Source organism: Chlorocebus sabaeus, chromosome 22, assembly GCF_047675955.1.
Source record: "Chlorocebus sabaeus isolate Y175 chromosome 22, mChlSab1.0.hap1, whole genome shotgun sequence".
Taxonomy (NCBI): domain Eukaryota; kingdom Metazoa; phylum Chordata; class Mammalia; order Primates; family Cercopithecidae; genus Chlorocebus; species Chlorocebus sabaeus.
Genome location: NC_132925.1, coordinates 42,854,346 through 42,882,318, shown reverse-complemented (window position 1 = coordinate 42,882,318; position 27,973 = coordinate 42,854,346). Strand labels below are relative to the sequence as shown.

The 27,973-nt window shown below is 36.9% G+C and overlaps 1 protein-coding gene across 6 annotated transcripts in view; it reads right to left on the bottom strand.

The window, feature by feature from the left end:
- Positions 1–27,973, bottom strand: part of SEC22A (SEC22 homolog A, vesicle trafficking protein) — a 77,368-nt gene that overhangs the window by 25,733 nt on the left and 23,662 nt on the right. For all 6 annotated transcript variants that reach the window (XM_073009771.1, XM_073009766.1, XM_073009770.1 and 3 more), the window contains exons 4-6: positions 23,310–23,473; positions 21,754–21,948; positions 528–643 (exon numbers count right to left, since the gene is read on the bottom strand). In XM_073009771.1, coding sequence (XP_072865872.1) covers positions 528–643; positions 21,754–21,948; positions 23,310–23,473 — 475 coding nt within the window. The remainder of the gene's footprint in view (positions 1–527; positions 644–21,753; positions 21,949–23,309; positions 23,474–27,973) is intronic.

The window sequence follows — 27,973 nt, the reverse complement described above, 5'->3', positions numbered from 1 at the left end:
GCCACCAACAAAAAAAGAAAAAGGAGCAGATGAACTAAGTAGGGAATACGCAGAAGTGGAACACACACAGCCCACGTGTGCCCTCTTCATTCTTCCACTGCTGTCTGTCTGGTCAGATCTTTCCAGGGCCCGCTCAACTCTCCTCCACAAAACCTTCCTTCTCCAATCCTGATTATACTGACCTCTCCCCCTTCCCAACTCTGTGTATTTGGCAATTACTTCCTTGCCTCACCAGTTCAACTTTCAGTTATGAGATTGCAAGGCCTATGTCACACACATCTTGGGGTCCCCAAAGTGCCTATAGTGCCTCCTAAAGAGCAGATGATAAACAAACATGTGATGATGGAATCAAAGAAGCCAACCAGTGCTTTTAGAAGAAAGGAGGCTAAAGCAGCTATAAAAAAACAAAACACAGATTTTGAGCTTGCACTGTAAATTATACTAATACCCAATCCAATTCAAATCAGTTATGTAACAAGTAGAATGAACAGGCGCAGTCACCTGAAATTGCAAAAATAGCACAGTACCTGCAGGAGACTTTCTATAGCATGAAAGCCTCGAATTAAATTCAGAGCTCCACATAAAAGACTAAGGATAAATCCTACAATCCCTGACAGAGTTGCTGGTTCCAGTCGCTGGTGAGCTGGAAAATAAAATAAATAGTTAGAAATGAACACCAATACCTCACAAATGAACTTAGGTAAAACAGAAATTCACTGCTCAACTTAAATGGGTCAGATACTTCATAGAATTATTTAACAACATATATTCACAATTAAATACTGTTATAAAATGAAAAATGCTTGACAACATAAAAGCTTCATTTCCCTGAAAAATTAACTTTTCTCTTTTTTTTTTTTTTTGAGACAGGGTCATGCCCCTTACAAGCCTCAAACTCCAGGGCTCAAGTGACCCTCGTGCCTCAGATTCCCAACTCTCTACGATTACAGGCATGTGCCACCGTGCCTGGCTAATTTTTTCTTTTTTATTATTATACTTTAAGTTCTAGGTTACATGTGCACAACGTGCAGGTTTGTTACATATGTATACACGTGCCATGTTGGTGTGCTGCACCCATTAACTCATCATTTACATTAGGTTTATCTCCTAATGCTATCCCTCCCCCTTCTCCCCTCCCCACAATAGGACCCGGTGTGTGATGTTCCCCTTCCTGTGTCCAAGTGATCTCATTGTTCAATTTCCACCTATGAGTGAGAACATGCGGTATTTGGTTTTCTGTTCTTGTGACAGTTTGCTGAGAATGATGGTTTCCAGCTGCATCCATGTCCCTACAAAGGACACGAACTCATCCTTTTTTATGACTGCATGGTATTCCATGGTGTATATGTGCCACATTTTCTTAATCCAGTCTGTCACTGATGGACATTTGGGTTGATTCCAAGTCTTTGCTACTGTGAATAGTGCCGCAATAAACCTACGTGTGTATGTGTCTTTCTTTTTGTAGAGACAGGGCCTCACTATGTTGTCCAGGCTGGTCTTCAACTCCCAGCCTCAAGTGATCCTCTGGCCTTGGCCTCCCAAAGTGCTGGTATTACAGGCATGAGACATTGCATCTGGCCTTTCTCTACATTTTTAACAAAGACATGTAACTTGCATTTGGGATAGACAGTGCTAAGGAATGCTCACAACTGGCAGCAAATCATTTAGAAAAAACTTACTGCATAAATATGTCTACTATTTGCAAGTAGGTGCAAGTATTTGTAAAGGTGACTTTGCTTGGAAATTCATCGAATAATCCTACTTTTGCTGAAAATGCTTAGGAAACATTTTTAAGTACAAACATAGCTTACTTTTAAACAAAACTTTCCCTTATCTGGGTTCTAGGGCTATATCACTGCATATGTGTGAAAGCTCATATATAATCAGCAGTCTGAACTCCAAAACAGAATAGTCTTATAGCTATAAAGTTCCTGGTCCTCTGAATAACACTGGAAGGTAAAAATGATAAAACACCAGCTGAAGAAGTGACCATTTTATTTTCACAAATACATTCCCTTATCTTCCAGGGCTTTAGCAGCAGAAGAGTTATACAATAGCTTCCCTTCATCATCATTTTATGCTTAATAGAATTAACAACAGGGTCTACATGAAAACACAAAACTAAATACATAATCATCTAGACCTCAAACAGGAGACAGAGGGAAGAGAAGACAAAAGAATCACATTTAGAGTATTTTATTTAAATCACTGAAGTGTAAACGCCCTAACAATTAAGTTAATGAGGTGGAATATTAATATAAGGGTGGGCTTAAATCTCTGCAACTTATATTCAGCCATTACAGCAGAACATCTTCCCTAAACGGTTACAAAAACACAATAATTCACATATCACAAAAAAGTATTTATTCCCCAAGTTCAGCAGAAAGTGCTTAAATAACATTTTCTTAAACTTCTTTGGTGCCCAAGCTGCCTGCTCTCAATTTCCTTGAGATTTTACTATGACAATAGAAAATTAAATGTCTCTATTCAACATTGCTTCCAAGTGTTATATCAGTAAAGAAAAAAAAAATTTCACAATTTAAAAATCTATCTAATTGGTCTATACATTAATTATGTTTTGCAGCCTCCCTGCCCACCCCTTTTCAGTAGTGAGTAAGGGAGAACTGGCCTGCACTAAAAAAGGAAATTTTTAATATAGGTCTCAAGAATAAAACCACCTGGCAACTGAATAGGTTATACAAATCACACTCCAAAGTACATAAAACAAGTTTCCCTTACCAAAAACCTCAAATAATATTCTGTATTATAACTAAAAAACCTTAGCTTTTTAAGTCAAGTAAGGTGTAGCCATTATTCAATGGAAAAATACTACCATTTTAGTGTATTGATGAATACCTATTTAAGAAATAAAAAATACATATATGTAACTTAAATATTTCTTAAATTTCTAACATTTGCCTCTTAGCCTGAGAACACTCTTTATAATGATAGTATACCACTTATAAATTATTTCAAAATGACCAAAAATATTTAAAGGCATAAAAGCCTTTAAAAAGCATAAGCCTCCTTTAACAAGAACACAGTACACCTTTGATGAAGGACAGGCTGGCGTTGTGCCAAATCACTGTGGGGAAGAAATTCTAGAGATTCCCCCACTTCCACCTCCACCCACTTCCCAGGTTCTGTGGCTTGTACCTTGAGAAGTTATCAAGAGAATACTTCATCTGCCCACAATATAAGAAGGTGACACTCCTTAAGAATAATTTCTCATTTTAACAAACTGAACTAGATATTAATCACATTTTAATGTATTAGCTATTTATGCTATTTTTTTCTACTTCAGTAAAACAGATTTTAGATCCACTATTATCCAAAAATGCTTAATTTGGCACTATTCTAGGTACTATAATATTTGGTGTACAGTATTTGTAACAGTAACAAATGAGAGCCAGTGTAGAAAAATAATTTTGCTGAATCCAAAGCAGTGTCACCTGGTCAGTTTTTGTTTTGTTTTGCTTTTGTTATTATTGCCTTCTGCTACAATGTCTTTTCTTTAGTCTTCTTGAACCCAAGGATGGCATGTTGATAACAAAATTCAATGTTTCTGAAAATGTACCAATGGTTTATGGAGACTCTGCAAAAGTTCCTAAAGAAGTAAGAATAAATCCCTTGGAAACAAAAGGCTATTGGTTTCAGTAAATTAATATATTTATTCAGTAAATACTTTCTGGCCTGGTTCTGTGTAAGATGCTATGCTTTAGAAGATACAAAAATTGAATTGCATGTTCCGCCCTCAAGGCACTTCTAGTCTTTTATAAAAGAGATAAAACAGATAAGTATATGAAGGTAATAAGCATTCTAAGCTAAAAGAGGCAAGGAATGATGAAGTTGAAAGATAAAGGGGAGGGTGGTGACTAGAACCAGGAAAGATCTTTGAAGATAGATAAAATGTAGTCAGGTACAAAGGAGAAGAAATGCATTCCATGCAGAGAAAAGAACGTGAATGTGATGGAGATGGAAATGGGAGAAACAAATAACAAAAGCATCAACTACTACTACTACTACCAACAGTGACTGCTCTCAACACGCCAGGCACCAAGTGCTTTATATACCTGGTCTCACTTTATCCTTCCAACAACCCAGTGCAGTAGGCACTATAATTATCCTGCTTCCCTTCCCCAGAATAGGAAAGGTTTAGGGACATTAAATAATTCGCTCAAGGGCACAAAGTAAGTACATGAACTGGATTTAGATGCTTCTGAAATTCATGTTCTCAGCCATTCTGCTATAGGGCATTGCTAGTGGTTTGGTTTGGTTCAAAGCAATGTTTGTGAAAAGTGGGGAGAAATAAGGTCAGAAAGGGAGGTGGACACAAATTGATAGATAGTATACAACTCTAGGCTAAGAATTATGGAAAATTAGACAATGGGGAACCACTGAAGAACAAGAGTCTCATATGATGAAGGTTATACTTAAAGAATATTAATCTATTAATGGGTTGTAAAGAGATCAAAAGTAAGGAAGGGAGAAATAATATTTTTCTGAGTACCTTCTCACTAACCACACATTGTCCCATTTACCCTTCAGAACTGCATACTTCATTGATGAGGTAGAAATGACTAACTTCTCTGTGACTGAACTGGAATGACTAATTTTTCTGTGCCTAAACTTTCTCATCTGTAAAGTAAGATTAAATAAGTTTCTATAAGTCAGACAGCCAGAAGGACCATCTTCACAATTAGCACTTAGGTCTATCTGACTGCAGAGCCCATGCTCTTTCTACAATTCTACATTAGGAAGTTTGTGAGAGAGTCACTGCAAAAGACTGACTGAAATCAGGGCCTGAATCAGAATAGTCACAGTAGAAATGGGAATCTGAGCGCTTGGGAGTTCATTAAATAATAAAACTAAAATTAAATAATAAAAAAAAAGAAATGGGGAAAAATAAAGAAATGAAATGTCATGGAGGTTAAAATTATTAGACTTGGCAACTAATTAGATGTGGCAAACAGAAGGGGAAAAAATTCAAACAAATGTTGAGGTTTTACCTCTAGGTGATCAGAAAGATGAGGGTACTTAGCAACAGATCCACAGGAAGAAACTTAAGTTCGATAAAAAATGGGGACATTTTAAACATCATATTTGAGGTGATGGTGGGCCATGTTTAACATGCAACTGAAGAATGGAATAGCAGTAGAGTTGGAAAAGCAGAAGAGGTCTGCAGCTGAAGGGAAAGGTTTAAATGAGGATCAAGGAAAGAAGCAGGCCAAGGGAAATCCTTGGTAAACACTGTCAGAAGGGATGGAAGAAGAGTCAGGCAAGGCAGATGCAGGAGAATCAAGAGAAACCTAGGAAGGAGAGACCATCAAGAAGAAACACATGGCTAACAGTGCCTACAGATAGGCCACAAAAATCTGACCTTAAAGTAAAAAGTATTAGACTTACTGACCAGGAGATGCTAGTTAATTCTCCTTTAAAAAAAAAAAAAAAAATCAGAAAAGTGGTTGCGGACTTTTTAGAGCTCACAAATAAGTGATAACATGCAATGTTTGTCTTTCTGTGCCTGGCTTATTTCACTTAAAGATCTCCAGTTCCCTCTATGCTGTTGCAAATGACTGGATCTCATCTTTTTTACGGCTGAATAGTACTCCATTGTGTACATGAACCACATTTTCCTTACCAAATTCAGATTGCAAGAGATTGAACAACTGGTGATGTTAAGAGGTGGAAGCATTAAGTGAATACTACTGAAGTTAAAGGAGAGAAAAACAGGATGAAAGCTTAACAGAGATAACAGGATTGAGAAAATAATTCTTTTTTCTCCTAAAATGTCAGAGGGAGGGAGGCAGACTTCAATACATACATAGGTGGAATGAAAGAATTTAGTGAAGATGAAATAGAAGAATCAAGAAAAAGGAAAAATAATTGATGAAGCAAAGTCCCAGAACAGTCCTATGAGGATTCAAAGAGACAGAACCTTTAGAAATCTCAAAGATGCCCAAAATGCCTAGGGAAACAGTCTGTGGAAGATAAGAAAGAAATTTCAGGTCAGTTCCATCTAAATGAGCCTAATTTATTACTGAAGTATGACTGAATGAGACTAACAGTATGGCACAAAAACACACTATTCTTTTCATCAGTGAAGCCCTTCTTTATCATCACCATCTATAAAAATCATGCATATCCTTCAAGGCTCCAAGATCTGAAAGTGTCTTCCTTCTTACCTCTTTTGGAGCATGTATCACATTCTACTATGTGTTTTACTTATTGGATTGTATTTCCCTTTCCCATTCTGAGTACGGTTAATGTGTTTACTATATTTCTAAAAAGTGCCTCCACAAAATTTAGCATAATACTTTAGAGAAAAAAATGATAAATACCTGTTGGATTATGAGGGGTGTGTGTGTGTGTGTGTGTGTAAGAAAGAGAGATTAGTAAATCTATTTGGCTTGTGGGCACTAGCCAAAACAGAGCAGTATTTTCAGGCAACTGACAAATTATCTAGAAAATGATAAAAGAGATTAAAAATATACAAGTGTCAGAGAAACTGACAGAAGTGTTTCTATCAGTTTAAACCCTAAATTTAGGGTTTTATGAAGTTTTCTTTTCTAAAGCACAACATAAAAGTAAAAAGACTAACAACACTAAATATTGGTGAAGATGTGGAGTAATCAAAATGCTTATAAATTGCTTTTTGGGAATAAAATGGTACAACTACTTCAGAAAACTGGCAGTTTCTTAAACAGGCAACCTTTTGACCTATCAATTCCACTCCTAATATTTACTCAAGGGAAATGAAAATACATGTCAACAAAAGGATGAATGTTCATAGTAGCTTTATGTACAATAATAAAAACTGAGGTTTATGTCCATCAGCAAGAGAATAAACAAACAAATTGTGGTACATTCACACAATGGAATACTGCTCAGGAATAAAAAGGAACAAATTACTGAGACAGGCAACACATATGTATAACATTTTGCTGTGCAAAAGAAGCTGAACACAATGGTCACATAATGTAGTTTTTTTTTATATAAAGTTCTGGAACAAAATAAAGTTCCAGTGGAAAAAAATAAAAACAGTGGTTGTCTAGAGGATGGTGGAAATTGACTGAAAAGGGACACAAAGAAACTTTATGGGGGAGATGGAAATGTCCTATATTGTGATAAGGGCGTTTATTAATCATGTCTTTTTATTCTGTATTTTTGATGCTTTGACCTCTTGGGCCTTGCCAGCCCTGGAAGAACTGCCTCTTCCAGGGATAGCTAATTCCTAGGGATGGCAAACAACTCGCCTGAGTCCACCTTTCATATGCATTCCAATCAATCCAGACTCACGCTACCAACCAACTCTTCTACAAGGCTCTCATCACACCCAGGGCCATTTCCCTATCCCAATCATCCCAGGGCCAGGTATCAGACAATTAGAGATAGAACCTATGCCCCAGAGTCCATTGAAATTATTCAAACTAGCCAATCTTAAAACCTCCTTACCCTGCCTCACCCATTCCTTACCACCAAAGCCACAATAAAAGTTCTTGCCCACATTTTCCTCCTGACCCACATTGGTACATCCTTGTGTGCTCCCTTCTCTAGGGATCAGTGAGTATAACAAACTACCTTTTTTATGACAGTCATCTCTTCCTCACCATACCTGAGTAATAATGAAACATATACTTTAAAACGGGGTGGACATAGCGAAGATTTGTGCATTTTAATATATGTAAATCTCCCTTAAGAAAAAAATGTAGAAATAAATTACTGAGTGGATGAGTGGGGAGTAGGTAGAAGTACAGATGAAAAAAGAATGGCAAAATGTTGATATAGTTGGTATAGCTGGGTACATGAGAGTTAATCATACCATTCTGTTTATTTATACTATTCTGTTTACTTTGAAATTTTCCATAATAAGCAGTTTTAAAAGAAGTAAAAGCAGAACACAGTACCCTTCATTTCACATTTTAAAACCATGAACAACATCTGTAGACTTCAGAACATGATAAGTGTGGCAAGATAAAAACACTCATGCCAGACTGTGGGGAAAGGATCAAAAGACCGGAAAGAGAAAAAAGTCAAGAAATACAAAAAAGATATTGAGAGTAAGGTACTGAAACAGAGGGGGGAAAAGCCTGAAAAATGATGTTTATCAAGTAACTATTAACCAGATTCTAAAATAAACCGAATAGTTTTATTTAGAAGTTCCAAAACATAAACATATATTTTAACTTGGGGACTATAAAAAATATTATGTAGGCTTGGTCTGAATTAAAAGTAAATTTAAAGTTATATTAAAAAAAGTTCTAGGCTGGGTGCGGTGGTGAACGCCTGCAATCCTAGCACTTTGGGAGGCCAAGGTTGGCAGATCATGAGGTCAGGAGTTAGAGATCAGACGTGGCCAACATGGTGAAACCCTGTCTCTACTAAAAATACAAAAATTAGCCAGGCATGGTGGCATGCTCCTGTAATCCCAGCTACTCGGGAGGCTGAGGCAGAAGAATTGCTTGAACCTGGGAGGTAGAGGTTGCAGCGGGCCGAGATTGCGCCACTGCCCTCAAGCCTGCTGGGCGACAGAGCAAGACTCCATCTCAAAAATAAAACTAAAGTAAGTTCTACTTGTGAGTTTCTTTTAAAACTTTTTTTCTGAGACAAGGTCTCACTCTGTCACCCAGGCTGGAGTATAGTGGCTTGATCAAGGCTCACTGTAGCCTCAACCTCTCAGGCTCAAGCAATCCTCCTGCCTCAGCCTTTCTAGTAGCTGGGACTACAGTCACGTGCCACCACGCCTAGTTAATCTTTTAATTTTTTGTAGAAACAGGGTCTTGCTTTGTTATCCAGGCTGGTCTCAAACTCTTAAGCTCAAGCCATCCTCCCACCCTGACCTCCTCAAGAGCTGGGATTACAGGCACGAACTGCTGCACCTGGCCCCTCTTCCTTAAAACAGTAACAAATACCAGACTCTCCCCATTTTCCAAGTGTCTAACGTTTGGTGATCCAGGATGTTACTGCAGGTCAGGGTGGGGACTTATGGTGATATATGGAGTTTCTAATAGAGTCCACATCCTGGTGAGTCAGGTTGGACCCCCACCCCTAATTTAGGTTATATTCCTGAATCCTTAGTGTGTATTAATGAACAGATATCTTTTGCAATACTGACTCCCGGACCCATAGAATTAGAGAAGGAAGAGCCAATGGAAGTTTTGGAGCTCCCCCAACCCAAATATCATCAAGGTAATTATAGCGATCAGTGCCACCATCCAAGGCTTAAAAGACATATAGGCAGCAATTCCTATTATATTCCCATTTAACTCTCCAGTATGTCTCCCAAATGGATGTGTCTTGGAGGATGACAGTAGACTATTGTAGGTTTCAACTGCATGTGCTTTTCCAAATGCAGTCTTCTTATAGAACAAAACAATTCATTCTCTGATCTGTAGGTACTCATTTGGTAACACATTTTTCTCTATCCTGATAAACAGAGAAAAATCAGAAGCATTTTACTTTTATCTGATAAAGATATCAGTATATTTACCACACTGTCACAAGGTTATGTCAACTCTGTGCCAGAGATTAGCAGACAGCACAGGTTGGCAAACTATGACCCACAGACTAAATTTAGCTCACCACCTATTTTTGTAAATAAAGTTTTATTGCCTCACAGCCTCACTCATTCTTTTATATAACACCTATGGCTACTTTCATGTGTTATACCAGCAGAGGCCATATGACCAGCAAAACCTAGAGACTGAATGTTTTCGCTGCTAATATCAGGATCAGGAAAAATACACGGATATCTATTCTTGCCACTGCATTCTTTGCGGATATTTTTGTAAGCACAGAATTCTACATTTGCAGTTATTTTCTTTCATCCTTTCAAAGTTATCATTAAGTTGTCTTCTGGCTTCCATTGTTTCTATCAGATCGTGCATGTGTGTGTGTGTGTGCGCGCGCATGTGCGCACGTGCGCGTTTCTGATGATCTCTGTTCATGTAGTGTAGTCTCTTAAGGTGCTTAATTATCTATGATTGTTTGCTAAACATTTTATTTTCAAAATCTTGTTGTAGACATAATTTGAAGCTTATGACACTGTCTTCTTCCAAGGAAGATATTTGATTGCTTCTGCTAGGACCTTTGGAGAATTAGCACAGTGGAATCACCTCACTCCAATTTTAGAGAACCGTATGATTCAAAACTAAGCTCACCCATATTCCTAGGGTGCAAAAAATCTGAGGTCATAAACCAAAGCTGGAGAGATGCTCATAAGGTTCACCATCTTGGCAGACTCTGTTCTGTAATCTGTCAACTGCTCTCTCCAAAATGGGTAAAAGCACCAAAGGAAAAAGTAGCTCTGAACACTGAGCTCATCTCCCTGGGCCTCCATCCTCCTCTGTATCCCACTAATTCTTAGAAATCTTGTTGGATCTCCAGAGATATCAGGAAGATTATATAGGATTAAATTCTATATTAGACTAGACACATATATTCTATAGAATATATACATTTCATTGAACTTTTCTACATGTACTCAGTGGGACTGGTGATCTGAATTACCTACTCCATCACTACTAGAACTGGAAGTCTTCAAAGTAATAATTAAATTTATTAGTGATTTTAAAAATTGAAATATAATCCATATTCAATAAAATTCATACTTTTAAAATACACAATTCAGGAGTTTTTCGTATACTCACAGAGTTGTACAACAATCGTAAATACCTAATTCCATATTTTCATCACCCCCAAAAGAAGCCTTGTACCTATTAGTAGTAGTCACTGCCTATTTCCCTCCATTCCTCTAGCTCCTGTCAATCATTAATCTACTTCCTGTCTCTCCAGATTTGCCTATTCTGGACATTTCATATAAAGAGAATGATTAATATGTGACCTTTGTATGATTGACTTCTTTCATTTAGCATAATGTTTTTAAGATTCATAGACGTTGTTTTATATATATCAGTACTTTATTCCCTTTTATGGCCGAATAATAATACACTATATGGATATATCACATTTTATTTATCCACTCATCAGTTGATGGACAGTTGAGTGTCCACACTTTTTGGCTTTGAATAATGCTGCTATTCATGAATTATTTTGCATAATGCTATATTCATACACACATTTTTGTGAGGACATATGTTTGCATTTCTCTGGGGTATAACTAAGAGTAGAATTGCTGGACTATACGGTAACTCTTTTTAACTTTTTGAGGAACTTCCAAACTGTTTTCCAAAGTGATTGCATAATTTTACAACCCCACTGGCAAAATATAGGGGTTCCAATTTCTCTATATCCTCATCCACGCTTGTTACTATCTTTTTAATTTTAGCTATCCTAATAGGTATGAAGTCGCATCTCCTTATAACTTTGCTTTGTATTTCCCTAATGACTATGACGTAACAATTTCATGTGTTAATTGTCCAGTTGTACAAATTCTTTACAAAAATGCCTAGTTCAATCCTTTCTTTTTTTTTTTTTTTTTTTTTTTTTGAGACGGAGTCTCACTCTGTCGCCCAGGCTGGAGTGCAGTGGCCGGATCTCAGCTCACTGCAAGCTCCGCCTCCTGGGTTTACGCCATTCTCCTGCCTCAGCCTCCTGAGTAGCTGGGACTACAGGCGCCCGCCACCACGCCCGGCTAATTTTTTGTATTTTTAGTAGAGACAGGATTTCACTATGTTAGCCAGGATGGTCTTGATCTCCTGACCTTGTGATCCGCCCATCTCAGCCTCCCAAAGCGCTGGGATTACAGGCTTGAGACACCGCGCCCGGCCCCTTTCTCCATTTTCAAACTGGACTATGTCTTTTTATTGTTTAGTTGTAAGAGGTACTTACATATTTTAGATACTAGTTCCTCATCAGACATATGATTTACAAGTATTTTCTCCCATTCTGTGGGTTGCCTTTTCACTTTCTTAATAGTGTTATTTGAAGAACAACGTTTTCAATTTTGAATTGGGGAAGTAGTACACACCTGTAATCCAGACTACTCTAGAGGCTGAGGTGGGAGGACTGTTTTGAGCCCACAAGCATGAGACCAGCCTGGGCAACATTGTAAGAACTTATCTCCAAAAAAGTTTTTAGTTTTGATGATGTCCACCTTGCCCATTTTTTTCTTTTGTTTTTTGAGACAAGGTCTGGCTGTTGCCCAGGCTGGACTGCATTGGTGCGATCTCAGCTTACTGCAACTTCCACCTCCTAGGCTAAAACTGTCCTCCGACCTCAGCCTCCTAAGTAGCTGGGACTACAGGCGTGCACCACCATGCCTGGATAATTTTTGTATTTTTTGTAGAGACAAGGTTTCAACATGTTGCCCATGCTGGTCTTGAACTCATGGGCCCAAGTGATCTGCCCGCGATGGCCTCCCAAAGTGCTGGGATTACAAGTGTGAGCCACTGTGCCTGGTGTATTTTTTCTTTTTTCATTGTGATTTTGGTGTCAAGTCTTAAAAACCTAATACAAGATTATACAAAGATTTATATGTATGTTTTCTCCTAAGAGTTGTATAGTTTTGCTGTTAATTTTAAGGATACATTTTAATTAATCTATTTTTTTTTTGAGGTAGGGGTCCAACTTCATTCTTTTGCATGTGGCTACCTAGTTGTCCTAGCACCATTTGTCTAAAAGACTATTATTTCACCATTTTCTTGGCATCACTGTCGAAAATTAAATAACCATAATGTGTTTACTTCTGTACTCTCAATTCTACTCCGTTGATCTATGTATCTATCCTTAAACTAGAACCTCACAGTCATGACAATTGCAGGTTGGTAGTATGTTTGAAAGTGTGAGTCCTCCAACTTTGTACTTTTCCAAGATTTTCCAAGATTATTTTGGCTATGCTCCATCCTTTGCATTTCCATATGAATTCTAGGATCATCTTGTCAATTTCTACAAAAAAAAGCTGGGATTTTTATAGACAATGTGCTAAATCTCTCTATCAATTTGGGAAGTACAACCGTTTAAACAATACTGTTTTTCAATCATGAACATGAGACTACTTGTCATTAATTTAGGTCTTAATTTCTTTCAATGATGTTTTATAGTTTTCAGTATATAGGATTTTCTTAATTTCATTTTCAGATTGTTCATTGCTAGTATATAGAATACAATTGTTTTTTATATTAATCTTGTATCCCACAACCTCACTGAACTCATTTATTAGTTCTCATAGTTTTTCAGTGGATTCCTTAGAATGTTCTATATGAAAGATTATGTCATATGTGAATAGAGTTATTTTATATCTTCCTTTGCAATCTACATGCCTTTTCATTTATTGTCCTTGTCCAATGGCCAGCTGTGGCTTGAACTTCCAGTATAATGTTGAGTAGAAGTAGTGTAAGCAGACATCTTTGTCTTCTCCCTGGATCTTAGGAAAAAGCATCCTGTCTTTCACCATCAAGTATAATGTTAGTTGTGGGTTTTCCATAAGTGACCTTTATCAAGTTGAGGAAGTTCCCTTCTATTCTTTTTTTTTTTTTTTTTTTTTTTTTTTGCCATGAAAGGCTGTTGAATTTTGTCAAATGCTTTCTCTGCATGTATTGAGATAATCATGTGTTTTTTTATTTCTTATCAATATACTACATTAACTGATTTTTAGATGTTAAAGCAAACTTGCACACCTGGGATAAATCCCACTTGGTCAGGGTGTACAGTCATGCATCCTTAAATAATGGGGATACATCCAGAACAATGTGTCATTATGTGATATTGCTGTGCAAACATCATAGAATGTACTTACACAAACCTAGATAGTACACCCTAATACATACCTAGGCTATATGGTAGAGCCTACTGCTCCTGGGTTACAAACCTGTGCAGCATGTTATTGTAGTGACTACTGTAGACTACTGTAACACAATGGTATTTGTGTATCTCAACACAGAAAAGGTGCAGTAAAAATATGCTATTATAATTTTTTGAAATCACCACCATATATTCAGTCTATCATTAACAAAATGTTGTTATGTAGCACATAACTATAATTTTTTCTTTTAGAGACAGGGTCTTGCTCTGTCACCCAGGCTGGAGTACAGTGGTGTCATTATCACTCACTGTAGCCTCAAACCCCTGGGCTCAAGTGATTCTCCCACCTCAGCCTCCTGAGTTGCTGGGACTATACATGCATACCACCAGGCTAATTTTTAAAACTTTTTTGTAGAGATGGGGTCTGCCTATGTTATCCAGGATTGTCTCAAACTCCTGGGCACAAGTGATCCTCCTGCCTCAGTCCCCCAAAGTGCTGGGATTATAGGCATGAACCACAGTGCCTGTTCTAATTTTTAAAATACATTGCTGGATGGGGTTTGCTTGTATTTTGTTGAGGACTTTTGTGTTTATATTCGTAAGATATGTTGGTCTGCATTTTACTTTCTTTGTGATGACTTTGCCTGGTTTTGGTATTAGGATGATACTGGCGTCACAGAATACGGAAGTATTTTTTGTAGAGACAGTGTTGCACCACATTGCACAGGCTGGTCTTGAACTCCTGAGCTCAAGCCATCTGCCTCCCTTGGCCTCCCAAAGTGGCGGGATTACAGGTGTGAGCCACAGCACCTGGCCCTTTACTACTTTTTTGGAACTGTTTGTAAATAATTGTTTATTAACTTTTCATTAACTGTGTGGTAAAAATTACCAGTAAATGTATCTGGGTCTGGAGTCTTCTTTGTGGGTAGTTTTTATTACTAATTGAATCTTTTTGCTTTTATAGATCTATTCAGATTATCTTCTTGCATCATTACCAGTAGTTTGTGTTTTTCTAGGAATTTGTCCATTTCATCAAAGTTATTGAATTTAATGGGATACACTTGTTTACAGTATTTCTTTACAATCCTTTTTATTTCTAGAAGGTCAGGAGAAATGCCTTCCTTTTCATTTCTTTTTTCTTTTAGACAGAGTCTCACTCTATTGCCCAGGGTGGAGTGCAGTGGTGTGATCTCAGCTCACTGCAACCTCCACCTCCCAGGTTTTCAGCAATTCTCATGCCTCAGCCTCCTGAGCAGCTGGGATTACGGGCATGTGCCACCATGCCCAGCTAATTTTTTGTATTTTTAGGAGAAATGGGGTTTTGCTATGTTGGCCAGACTGGTCTTGAACTCCTGGCCTCAAGTGATGCATCCACCTCAGCCTTCCAAAGCGTTGGGGTTGCAGGTGTGAGCCACTGTGCCTGGCCCCTTCATTTCTAATTTGAGTAATTATTTTCTGGGTCAATCTAGCTAAGGGTTTGTCAGTTTTTTCAAAGAACCAACTTTTGGTTTTGTTGATTTTTCTCTACTGTTTTCCTATCCTCTATTTCATTTGTTTCTGTTCTAATCGTTATTTCCTTCCTTCTGTTTGCTTTAGGTTTAATTTGCTTTTCTTTGTCCATTATCTTTAAGTGGAAAGTTGTCTTCAAATCTATTTTTTTAAACATAGGCATTTACAGCTATAAATTTTCCTCTAAATATAGCTTTTGCTACATCCTGTAAGTTTTGGTATGCTGAGTCTTCATTTTCATTCATCTCAAAGTACACATTTCCCTTTTGATTTATTCTCTGACCTATTCACTATTTAGGAATGTACTTTCTAACTTCCACGTATTTGTGAGTTTCCCAAATTTCTGTTTTCACTTCTAATTTCATTCTAATGTGGCTGGAGAACATACTTCGTACTATTTCTATCCTTTTAAATTCATGAAGGTTTTGTTTTTCTTTTTGTTTTGTTTAGCTTAGCATAAGGTCTATCCTGGAGAATAGTTCACATGCACTTAAGAACATAAATTCTGTTGTTAAATGGAGTATCCTAATAGATGTCTGTTATGTCTCATTGGCGTATGGTGATGCAGGTGTTTCGTATTTTCTTATTTTCTGCCTAATTGTTCTATCCATTATTGAAAGTTGTGTATCTAAGTTTTCAACTATTATTGTTCAATTGTCTGTTTCTGTATTCACTTCTGGCAGGTTTTACTTAATGTACTTTGGGGCTCTGTTGTTAAATGCATATACATTTATAGCTCTATCTTAATTGATTCATCCTTTTATCATTATAAAATGTCATGCTTTACCTCTCATAACAATGTCATAAAGTCCATTTTGTCTAATATTATTATTGCTACTCCAGCTCTCTTTTGCTCTTTATGTACTTTTTTTATCCTTTGACTTTCAATCTATTTATATATTTGAACCTAAGGAAGACAGCATATAGTTGCATCTTGCTTTTTAATTTTTACTCCAGTCTTACAATCTCCATCTTTTGACTGGATTATTTAATATATTAACACTTTTAAAATCCAGTCACATATAATATTATTATTGATACAGATTTACATCTGCCATTTTTTTCCTTTTGTCTTATCCATCTGATGCTTTTTTTGGCTCTATCCTTCCTTCACTGTTTTTTTTTTTTTTTTTTCTAATTTGCATTAAGTGAATATTTAGTAGTATGGTATTTTTCTTCAATAATTTTTTACTACTTTTTATTTGCTTTGTGGTTGCTCTAAGTTTACCATGTACATCTTAACTGTAAGAATTTATACTAAATTCTAATGAGCCACAGAAACATTACTCCTATATAGCTCTATTCCCTTTATCTCCTTTTTGTGGTATTGCTGTTATACATATCAATAAACATCACAAACTCCAACATACACTGTTATAAATTATAACTTTATAGAATTTTATGTCTTCTAAAAATGCTAACAAAGGATAGTAATTATATGTTTATAGCTCTTGTTAATATTTATCTTATCTTTCTGGCTTTCTTCATTAGTTCCTGTTGATTTGAATTACCATCTGGAGGAATCTCTTTAGCCCAGTACAACTTAACTACCGCCCATGTCCTTTTTGCTGTATTGGAAAATATATTACATTTCTATATGTTATAGGCCTAAATGATATTATATATGCACTGTTTTATGTGATCACTTTTTAAATCAGTTAAGAGTAGAGAGTAGAAGAAAAATGTATTAATGTATTTTTACGAGTCAGAGTCTTGCTCTATTGCCCAGGCTGGAGGGCAGCCTAGCTCACTGCAATCTCAAACTCCTGGGCTCATGGGATCTTCCCACTTTGGCCTCCCAAAGTACTAGGATTACAGGCATGAGCCACCACACCTGGCCTTTACTGTCTTTTAAAATTACTTAATTACCCTTACCCTTGTTCTTTGCTTTTTTTCAAATGGATTCAAATCATTTTCTAGGGTCACTTGTTTTCATCCTAAAGAATTTCCATTATTATTATTTTATTTTATGTTTTTGAGATGAAGTCTTGCTCTGTTGCCCAGGCTGGAGCACAGTGGTGCAATCTCAGCTCACTGCAACTTCCACCTCCCAGGTTCAAGCAATTCTCCTGCCTCAGCCTCCTGAGTAGCTGGGATTACAGGTGTACAGCACCATGCCCAGTTAATTTTTGTATTTTTAGTATAGGCGGGGGTTTCACCATGTTGGCAGGGCTGGTCTCAAACTCCTGACCTTGTGATCTGCTGGCCTCGGCCTCCCAAAGTGCTGGGATTACAGGCATAAGCCACCACGCCCAGCCAAGAATTTCCTCTATTACTTCTTATAAGGTGATTCTGCTAGGAACAAATTATCTTATCTTTCATTTATCTGTAAATGTCTTTCTTTTGCCTTCATTTTAAAAGATAACTTTGCTGGATATAAGATTCTTGGTTACTAGTAGTTTTTATTTTTTTCTTTCAGCACTTTGTATGTCATTCCATTGCCTACTAGTCGCTATCGGTTCTGCTAAGAAGTCAGCTGTTAATCTTATTGAGGTTCACTGTAAGTGATGAGTTTTGGTTTTCTTTTAACTTATATTTTAGGTTCAGGGATAGATGTGTGCGGGTTTGTTATACAGGTAAACTCATTAAGTGACAAGTTCTTCTTCTCTTGCTGATTTCAAGATTTTCTTCTTGTCTTTGGATTTCAGCATTTTACTATGATTCATCTATTTGTGGATCTCCTGTGTGTATCCCATTTGGAGTTCACTGAACTTCCTGGAAGAGCAGATTAATGTTCTTCAGTAAATCTGGGAACTTTTCAGCCATTATTTCCTCAAATATTTTTTCTGCTTTTTCTCTCCCTTCTTCTTCAGTATCCTGTCACACCTATGGTGGCATGCCCCCTATTTTTCTGAGGTTCTGTTCATTTTTCTTCATTCTTTTTTCTGTTTTTTGGATTAAATAATCTCTATCAATCTATCTTCAAATTGCTAACTCTTCTGCCAGTTCAAATCTATTGTTAAGCCCTTCTAATGAATTTTTCATTTTAGTAATTTTACTTAATTCCAGAATTTCCACTTTTTAAAAAATAATTTCTCTTTATTGGTATTGTCTATTTGATGCAACATTATCATACCTCCCCCTTTACTCCTTTAATAGTTTCCTTTAGTTTTTGAATACAATTATAATGGCTACTTTGAAGTCTTTGTTAAATCTGACACCTGACTGCTCTCAGAGGCAGTTTGTTACCTACATTCTGTCCCTGTCCGCGGCTCACAGTGTATGGGTCATATTTTCCTGTTTCCTTTTTTTTTTTTTGAGACGGAGTTTCGCTCTTATTGCCCAGGCTAGAGTGCAATGGTGTAATCTCGGCTTACTGCAACCTCTGCCTCCTGGGTTCAAGCAATTCTCCTGCTTCAGCCTCTCCTGTAGCTGGGATTACAGACATGTGCCACCATCCCTGGCTAATTTTTTTTTTTTTTTTTTTTTCAGTAGAGACGTGTTTCTCCACGTTGGTCAGGCTGGTCTTGAACTTCCAACCCCAGGTGATCCACCCACCTCGGCCTCCCAAACTGCTGGGATTATAGGTGTGAGCCACCATGCTTGGCCACATTTTCCTGTTTCTTTGCATGTCTTACAATTTATTGGAAATTGGACATTTTAGGTAACACACTGTAACAATCTGGGTACTGGCCCACCCTCCCCCTACCACCCCTGACCAACTGGGCTTATTATTGTTATCTGCTTGTTTACTAACTGACTGGATTATTTTTATAAAATTTGTTACCCTCTTCTCCCACATTTGTATGTGAAGTGTTGTATTCAGTCCAAATTTAAAGAATATTAACAAACTAAAGCAGGTCTAGAGGAAGCTTTTAGGATGGGGAGAACTTGAAATGCCATAAATGAAAAGGCTAAGTTAACTGGAGGTTTGTTTTTTTTTTTTTCTTTTTTTTTTGAGATGGAGTCTCGCTCTGTCACCCAGGCTGGAGTATAGTGGTGCGATCTCAGCTCACTGCAACCTCCACCTCCTGGATTCAAGCAATTCTCTGCCTCAGTCTCCCAAGTAACTGGGATTACAGGCACCTGCCACCACGCCCAGCTAATTTTTGTATTTTTAGTAGACAGGCTGGTGACTGTCTACTAGACCATCTTGACCAGGCTGGTCTTGAACTCCTGACCTCGTGATTCAAAAAGGTGCATGTTTGTTACAGTTTAATTGAAAATTTCGCCCTTTGCCAATACACAATGATAAATGTGTTTGTCTTGTATTCTATAGTTGACATTGTCTTGCATTTTTATTTCTTTTTTTATTATACTTTAAGTTCTAGAATACATGTGCAGAGCATGCAGGTTTGTTACATAGGTATACATGTGCCATGGTGGTTTGCTGCACCCATCAACCCATCATCTACATTAGGTATTTCTCCTAATGCTATCCCTCCCCTTGCTCCTGACCCCTTGACAGGCCCCCGTGTGTGATGTTCCCCTCCCTGTGTCCATGTGTTCTCACTGGTGAACTGGAGATATTTATATGAAGTAGACTAGACTAAGAGGATGGAAAGGACACACAGTTGCTGACTTAACTGTTTTTCTGGTTCTGCTGAAGGAAGGGAGAAAGAGATCACAAAACAAACTGGTAGACATAGGGAAGCCGACTTTAGCTCAATTACATAAGGAAGATTTTTTTTTTTCCCCTAAAGGCTTAGGTTGGAATAATTATTTTAAACATATAGTCTGACAATGTCATATGCTACCTTATAAAACAAAGAGGTGTTCATTTTAAGCAAAAGTTTATATCCTTTCACAGTTGTTGAAGATAGTATTCCTTCTTTGGGATGGAAGGTTTGAGCAGATGATCACTAAAGTATTTACACCTGTGACAGTCAAGCACTCTGGCCTTAAATGTAGCCATTTTGATAAAATGTAAAGCACTTTACATGCCTATAAATAGGCAGTACAAATAACCTATTTTTCATTTCTAGAAAAATGTTTACAAAGAAACCTTAAATGTTTTCCTAGTCATATATGAAGATCAAATCAAATGGATTAGACTTAAATCTCAGACCTCAAACTATGAAGCTACTAAAGATAACATTGGGGAAACGCTCCAGGACATCTCTTGAGTAATACTCCACAAGCACAGGCCTCCAAGGCAAAAGTGGACAAATTGCATTATATTGAGTTAAAAAGCTTCTACACAGCAAAAGAAACAACAAAGTGAAGAGACAACCCACAGAATGATAGAAAATATTTGCAAACTGACAGGGAATGTGAATCCCTATATCCATCTGACAAGGGGTTAATAACCAGAATATATGATGGGCTCAAACAACTCTATATGAAAAAATCTAATAAGCCTATTAAAAAATGGGCAAAAGAGCTGAACAGACATTTCTAAAACGAGACATACAAATGGTAAACAGGTATATGAAAAGGTGTTCAACATCACCAATCATCAGAGAAATGCAAAACAAAACTACAACAAGACATCATCTCACCCCAGTTAAAATGGCTTTTATCCAAAAGACAGGCAATAATGAATGCTGGTGAGGATGTGGAAAAAAGGGAACACTGTTGGTGGGGATGTAAATCAGTACAATCACTATGGAAAACAGTAGTAGTTTTGAGGTTCCTCAAAAACTAAAAAGAGAACTATCATATAATCCAGCAATCCCACTACTAGGTACATACCCAAAAGAAAGGAAATCAGCATATCGAAGAGACATCTGCATTCTCATGTTTACTGCAGTCTATTCACAACAGGTAAGACTTGGAAGCAACCTAAGTGCCCATCACAAGACAAATGCATAAAATGTGGCACACATACACAACAGAGTATTATTCAGCCATAAAAAAAGAATGAGATCCTGTCATTTGCAACAGCATGGATGAAGTGGAGGACATTTTATTAACTTAAATAAACTAGGCACAGAAAGGAAAAGTTTACATATTCTCATTCATTTGTGGGAGCTAAAGTTTAAAACAACTGAACTCATGGAGATAGAGAGTAGAATTTTGGTTACCGGAGGATGGGAAGGGTAGTGGGGGTGGGAGAAAGGGGGATGATTAATGGGTACATAATACAGTTAGCTAAGATGAATAAGATTTAGTACTTGATACTACAATAGGGTGACTACAGTCAACAATAACTTATAATTTATTGTACATTTTAAAATAACAGAGTACAACTGACATGTTTATAACACAAAGAAATAATAAATGCTTGAGGTGATGAATACCCCATTTACCCTAATGTGATTATTACGCATTGCATGCCTGTATCAAAATATCTCATGTACCCCATAAATATATTACACACCGAATATGTACCCATGAAAATTAACTTTTAAAAATTTTAAATTTAAAAAAATGTTTTTCTAGCAAAGAGATCCCCTGAGGTTGCTATTTGAAAGTATTTTCCTGACTAGTCACATATCTGGTAGCTTACTTTATAAATCACTGAAAAAGGATTGCTTTGAACTTCTATATTCTCTCATGTACTTGACTTAAAATATCAGAATGAAGTAATTCATTTTCAAGAGATTCTCAGTTCTTCCCAAGGATTTTTAAAAAATAAAATAACTGAGATCCAGAACTCACCAGAAGAAATCTTACCAGCACCTTTATAGTCAACAGAAAATGCTGATGTGACTCCATTGGCTGACCCCAGTTCGCACATGGAAATTTGATAAGGAGGTCTCAACTTGATTTCCGTCTGCATGTCAGAAAGATTTATCTTGGTTGAAAGAGACCTGGGATTATTATATCGTTGCTTGGTCCTCTGAATGAAGTTATCTATGTAAAATAAAACATAAATTTCCTTGCAGTCACTTGTCAATCGTTTCAGAATATGATGCTTATGGATAGTAAATATTATAGGTAGTTTATTATTCAGAATTTTTCAATTTGTCATGAAGTATTCCAATATTACTTGTGTTTAATGATTAATATATATCATGGAGTCAACAGTTTTACCCTCTAGAAATCAGTAATTTTAAATAAACTAAGGATTTAACACTACCTAAGTGTATTACATCCACTTCAAGAAATTGCAAAAACAAAAAAGAGCTTTAACTTTAAACCAAAGTCTTGATTTTTTTTTTTTTTTTTGAGATAGGGTCTTGCTCTGTCACCTAGGCTGGGATGCAGTGGTCCAATCATAGCTCACTGTAACCTTGAATTTCTGTGCTCAAGTGATTCTCCTGCCTCAGTCTCCCAAGCAGCTGGGGCTGCCACCATGCCCAGCTTATTTATTTTTTTTGTACAGAGTCTCTCTCTGTTGCCCAGGGTGGTCTTGAACTCCTGGCCTTAAGTGATCCTACTGCCTCGGCCTCCCAAAGTGCTGGGATAAAAGGCATGAGCTACCACACCTGGCCCAGAGTCTTGATTTTTATAGAGATTCCTATCTCATGAAATATTAAATCTGTCAGATTTACCAGCTGCAATTACATAAGAATACACACTAGAAGTTGCATGTTTTTATAAATCTGTTTTCTTGTTATTGCTTACACCATTAGAATGTAGGTTTTAAAGAATAAATTGAATAAAACTAATATAAGACATTTCCTAAATATTTTCCAAGTGGAATTTTATTTTTACTATTTACAACTTTTTCCTTCTACATCAGAAGTTGAGCAAACTACTGACCACAGGCCAAATCTAGCCTGCTGACTATTCTGTAAAGTTTTATTAGAATATAACTGCACTCATTTACGTACTGCCTATGGCTGCTTTTGAGCTACAACGGCAGGGCTGAATAGTTGTGACAGGGACTATATGATCCTTAAAGCCTAAAATATGTACTATCTGATCCTTTCCAGCAAATGTTTGCCATCCCCTATTCTACATGAAGCAGACTATAAAAGATTATTATAGAAACACAAAAGTCTGAATCTCTGGCTTACAAATTTCTCACTGAGAAGTTATCCTCTGGCATTAATTCTTTGGACCAATACTCAAAATCCCCTTCACAGTTCAAACACAATTTTTTTCTAATAAGCATCTAAGTAAAAAGTTACCATAATTTATAGATCATTTACCAAATTACTCTATCAAAAGCAAGATAGCTGAAGTCCCCCCTCCACCCAATATTAGATTTAAAATTGCTTATGATTGGATGGAGATGAATAAAAAGGAAAAAAAAATCAGGCCCTTACCAAATTCAATGAAACAGTATGGTCTGACAGCAGTATTTGTCTTCATCATGTTATAAGTAGTAATGAACTCCTTCTGAAGCTCATCCAGGAAAGAGAAGGCGAGAACATTTGGGTAATTGTCAGTGCACAACATCATGTAGCTCACTCCCAGAGAGCTAATAAAACTATAGTGTAAAAAACATTGGTTTTAAAATTTCAAATTAAATCAAGGTAATTCACTGCTTCACAAGACTGGTTCCATACACCATAAACTGCTACTACGGTGGCAATGAAGATCTTAACATTTATTATATATTCTAGGAAAAAATTTAAAGGAACCAAAATACAGTACTATTTTAAGTTGTGGTTTAAAAACAGATGACAAAAAATAGAATGTACTACAGAGGGACATACAATATGGTTCTAACATTTCAGTTATCACTAGGGGTAAAAAGCAGGGGAATGGATATACAAATGTATTATAAGTATTACAGACAGCTTAAAGTCTAACCCTTCAACATGTTCCCCACTTTTGAGTCCAGAACCCTTTCAAGATTCTGATGAAAGGAACACTCTCCCTAGAAAGATGTCAGAACACAGAAGACTGCACACAATTTCAAGGTGATCACTGACCTCTTGAAGTCATCAATGACATGCCCCAGAATCAAATCCTCTGCTTTACACAGTAATTGATTATAAACCATGGGAGGGGGGAATTTACGAGTTTATATAAAAACGCAAAAGTAGAAATGAGGGCTATGGCTTAAAACAGAATGCTGAGTGTTGACTGGTAAATGTAGAGGTAGTGCTAGCAATGGAAAAATCAGCATTTGCAACCAACATGGTAAAGATTGGATCAGGCAAGGACAATCATGGATGTTAAATCTAGGGGGAAATTTTTATGGATCAGTATATTCGCATGGTTTTAAAATGTCTTTCCATGGATTGTTTCTTGGTTGCAAGGGGAAAATATTATACAGTAGAAGCTAGACAACTCCTTCACCAAGTACTCTCTAACATCATTAATGTTAGATGGATATTGTGTCTCCAGATGTTATATCCTGAGAAAGACACATCAGCTATATAATATTCTGAGAATGCATAATTTGAATTTCATCACAAGAAAACACCAAAATGATCAACATTCTATTTTTAAAAAGGAAAAACTGTATTCTTTAAAAATTTCAGGGTTGTAAAAAAGAAATAAAGGAAGTGGAAATGTTGCCAATCAAAAGAAGCTAAAGAGGTTGGGCACGGTGGGGGCCTGTAATCCCAGCACTTTGGGAGGCCGAGGTGGGCGGATCACCTGAGGTCAGGAGCTTGAGACCAGCCTGGTCAACATGGTGAAACCCCGTCTCTACTAAAAATATAAAAATTAACTGGGTATGGTGGTGCATGCCTGTTATCCCAGCTACTCAGGAGGCTGAGGCAGGAGAATCGTTTGAAGCCAGGAGATGGAGGTTGAAGAGAGCCGAGATTGCGCCACTGCACTCCAGCCTGGGTGACAAGAGAGAGACTCTGTCTCCCAAAAAAAAAAAAGCAGCTAAAGAGATATGACAACTAAATGCAATTCTTAATGCTAGTCCAAATCCTGTGCCAAAAAGCAATAAAAAAAATGATATAAAGCATATTCCTGGGTCAAGTGACAAAAAAGGAAAGTTAGCAGTACAGTCGATAAAGTATGGTATGAACAAGAAATTTACTGAGGCTGACATGTGTACTGTGGTTAAGTAAGATAATATCCCTAATTTTAGAAAATACACTTTGAAGCAGTTATGAAGAAAGGGTTCAGGAAAAAAAATAAATCAGATAGTTAAGTAGGTAGGTAGATAAAATGAGAAGACAAACGTGGTAAAATGTTGACCAAAGGTGACTATGGGAACAGGTGTTATTTGAACTTTTCTTACTCATACAACTTTTCTGTAAGTTTGAAATTACTTCTAAATAACAAATTTAGAAATTAAAAATTTTAAAAAAAGCATTGAAACATTAAAATTAACCATATTCTATTAGAAAAAAAGCTTTCCAGAATCTAGTATATACCCCACTACAATAAATAAGCAGAGCACAAAACACAAAGTAACCCTTTTTAATGAGTGGCCTAAACATCATTGCATAGCACTGTCAATATAGCTGGTCTACATCAAGGGCAGTAAACAGCATGCAGGATGTAATTCCCCACTCCTATGCTGGACTCTGCTAATCTACACAGTAATTTTTTTTTTTTTTTTTTTTTTTTTTTTTTTGAGACGGAATCTTGCTCTGTTGCCCAGGCTCGAGTGCAGTGGCACAATCTCAGCTCACTGCAACCTCTGCCTCCTGGGTTCAAATGATTCTCTTGTCTCAGCCTCCTGAGTAGCAGGAATTACAGGCACACACGACCACACCTGGCTAATTTTTGTATTTTTAGTAGAGACGGGGTTTCACCATGTTGGCCAGGGTGGTCTCAAACTCCTGACCTCAAGTGATCTGTCTGCCTTGGCCTCCCAAAGTGGTGGGATTACAGGTATAAGTCACCACGCCCAGCCAACACAGTAATCTTTACTGTAAAACTCTGATCCATACTGGTCACCTTACTGTTTTCTTTCTTGAATAACATAGAAGCAGAATTTATTAATGTTTAGAATAAATAAGTTCACAGGATTCAAATTTAACAAGAATGAAAAATAAAAGGGTATACGGCACTTAAAGTGTCTTATCACTCTTGCCCAGATACCTAGTTCTCCTTCCCTTGGGCAATCCATGTTAGTAATAATTTCTTATGTATCCTTCCTGTGAGAGCTTGTGTGTAAGCAAGTAAATATGTGTGTGAATATATACATGTGACATATATATATATGAATCCCTTTTAAAAGACCATCCCAGGTTGCCAAATGGGCTTGGCACCTACTAGTCATCTATTACTAGTGGTATGGGATATACTAGCGGTGAAATAGTTCTGATCTTATGGTTCTAGAGTAGCCTGGTTGTTCCTTTCTGAAGCATCACTTAATACACACTCATTTAGGGCAACGTTTTTCAAAGTGCAAGTTGTAAACCACTATGTCATAAAACTAGTTTAGTGAACTACAGCATTTTCCAGAAATTGAAGTAAAATATAACAAAGTATTGGAATACATATTGTTTCATAAAACTTTTGTTTTAGTTTTCTATATGTGTATATATAGTGTTCACAAAGTAAAATGTATCTCTTCTTAAGGATCATAGTCAAATTAATTTAGCCATAGCATATTGCCTTTTTCTACAAATTAATATCTAAATCAAAGGCCAAAATATGCTTTCTCAAATGATTTTCTCTTTCCAAAAAAAATCTTCACTGTCATTATCAAAATTATTTGACATGTCATTAGCATTCAAATATACCCCATAATAACCTCAATAACCTGAAGACAATTGGTAATTGGCTTCCACACCCTAGGAACTCCCAACTGGCTAGCTAGGAGTTATTTGATTACCCTTCATTAATACGACTGAAGGTTTTAGAATCCATTTTTTGTATTGTGTCAGAGTCTTACTGTATTTCCATATTAATAACAGAGTCAGCCACAGACACCTACATGACAGTTTATCCCAAATGGTTTATCTTACTTGTGCTAAATGTAACTAGACAATTGTATGTAAAATAAAGGAAACCCTATGTCTTTAACATGGCATGTGAGCATTTTCAGGAAGTCTTTATTTTACTACAGTTGCAAGATTCTCTCTGAAAAGGCTATAGTGTGTTCTATAACATTATGGCTTTTCATAGTAAATTTAGCTTTGTAATGCTTTATTTGAAATGCAAAGCTAGTTTTCCCAGAGTACATACAGTTCCATTTATGTTTGTGATGGAAAAAATTCTGCTTTTTCAACAATCATGGGACAGATTGAAATACTCCCACCACTTCACTGAGGACTACCCATAAAATAGTCTAAAGTCATTACAGGCATGCCAGTTTGTGCATGCTTTTGCTGTGTTCATCAGGTTCACCTAGTGAATATTTTATAGATAATCTGGCAGATGTCTATCTGCCTTGAGGAGAAAGAAGAGAAATAGTAGTAAGAGTAATAGCAACACGTAGTTTACTGACCACTTAGTATAAGCTAGGCCCTTTGCTAAGTATTTTACATATTTAGTTTCATTCTCACAATAAAGGGGCACTATTATCTCCACTTTACAAATGAAAGAAAAGAAACTCAGAGAGGCTTAGTAACTTATCCAAAGTCACACACCATTAAGAAGCAAAGATGGGATGAAGTTAGTTGATTCCAAGGCCCACATTTTTTCCACAATACAATAGCAACTTCCATGTAGTATAGATTAACCAATTATTCCAAATTCACCAATGTTTTTTCACTTTTTCCAAGCCACAAATCAATCTCTATTTTATTCCCTAAATTAAGAGTAATGAAACTTGAGAGTTTTGGAACCTGTATTACAGTTATCTTCTGGAAGCCCTCCCAAACACTCCACTTCATTTTGTACAACTCTACTCCTCCCTCTCTACATTCCAGCCACCCACTGGCCTTATTTCAGATCCCCAAGGATACCAACCCACTTCCAGCCCTCCCACTCCCAAACTGAGAAACTTCATGATTTTGTCTTCCCCAGTGCTCCAATTCTGACCTGGCTAATTCCTACATATCCTTCAGTTCTTAGACTGAAAGTCCTTCCCAGAACACACAATCTAAACTGATCCCACTCC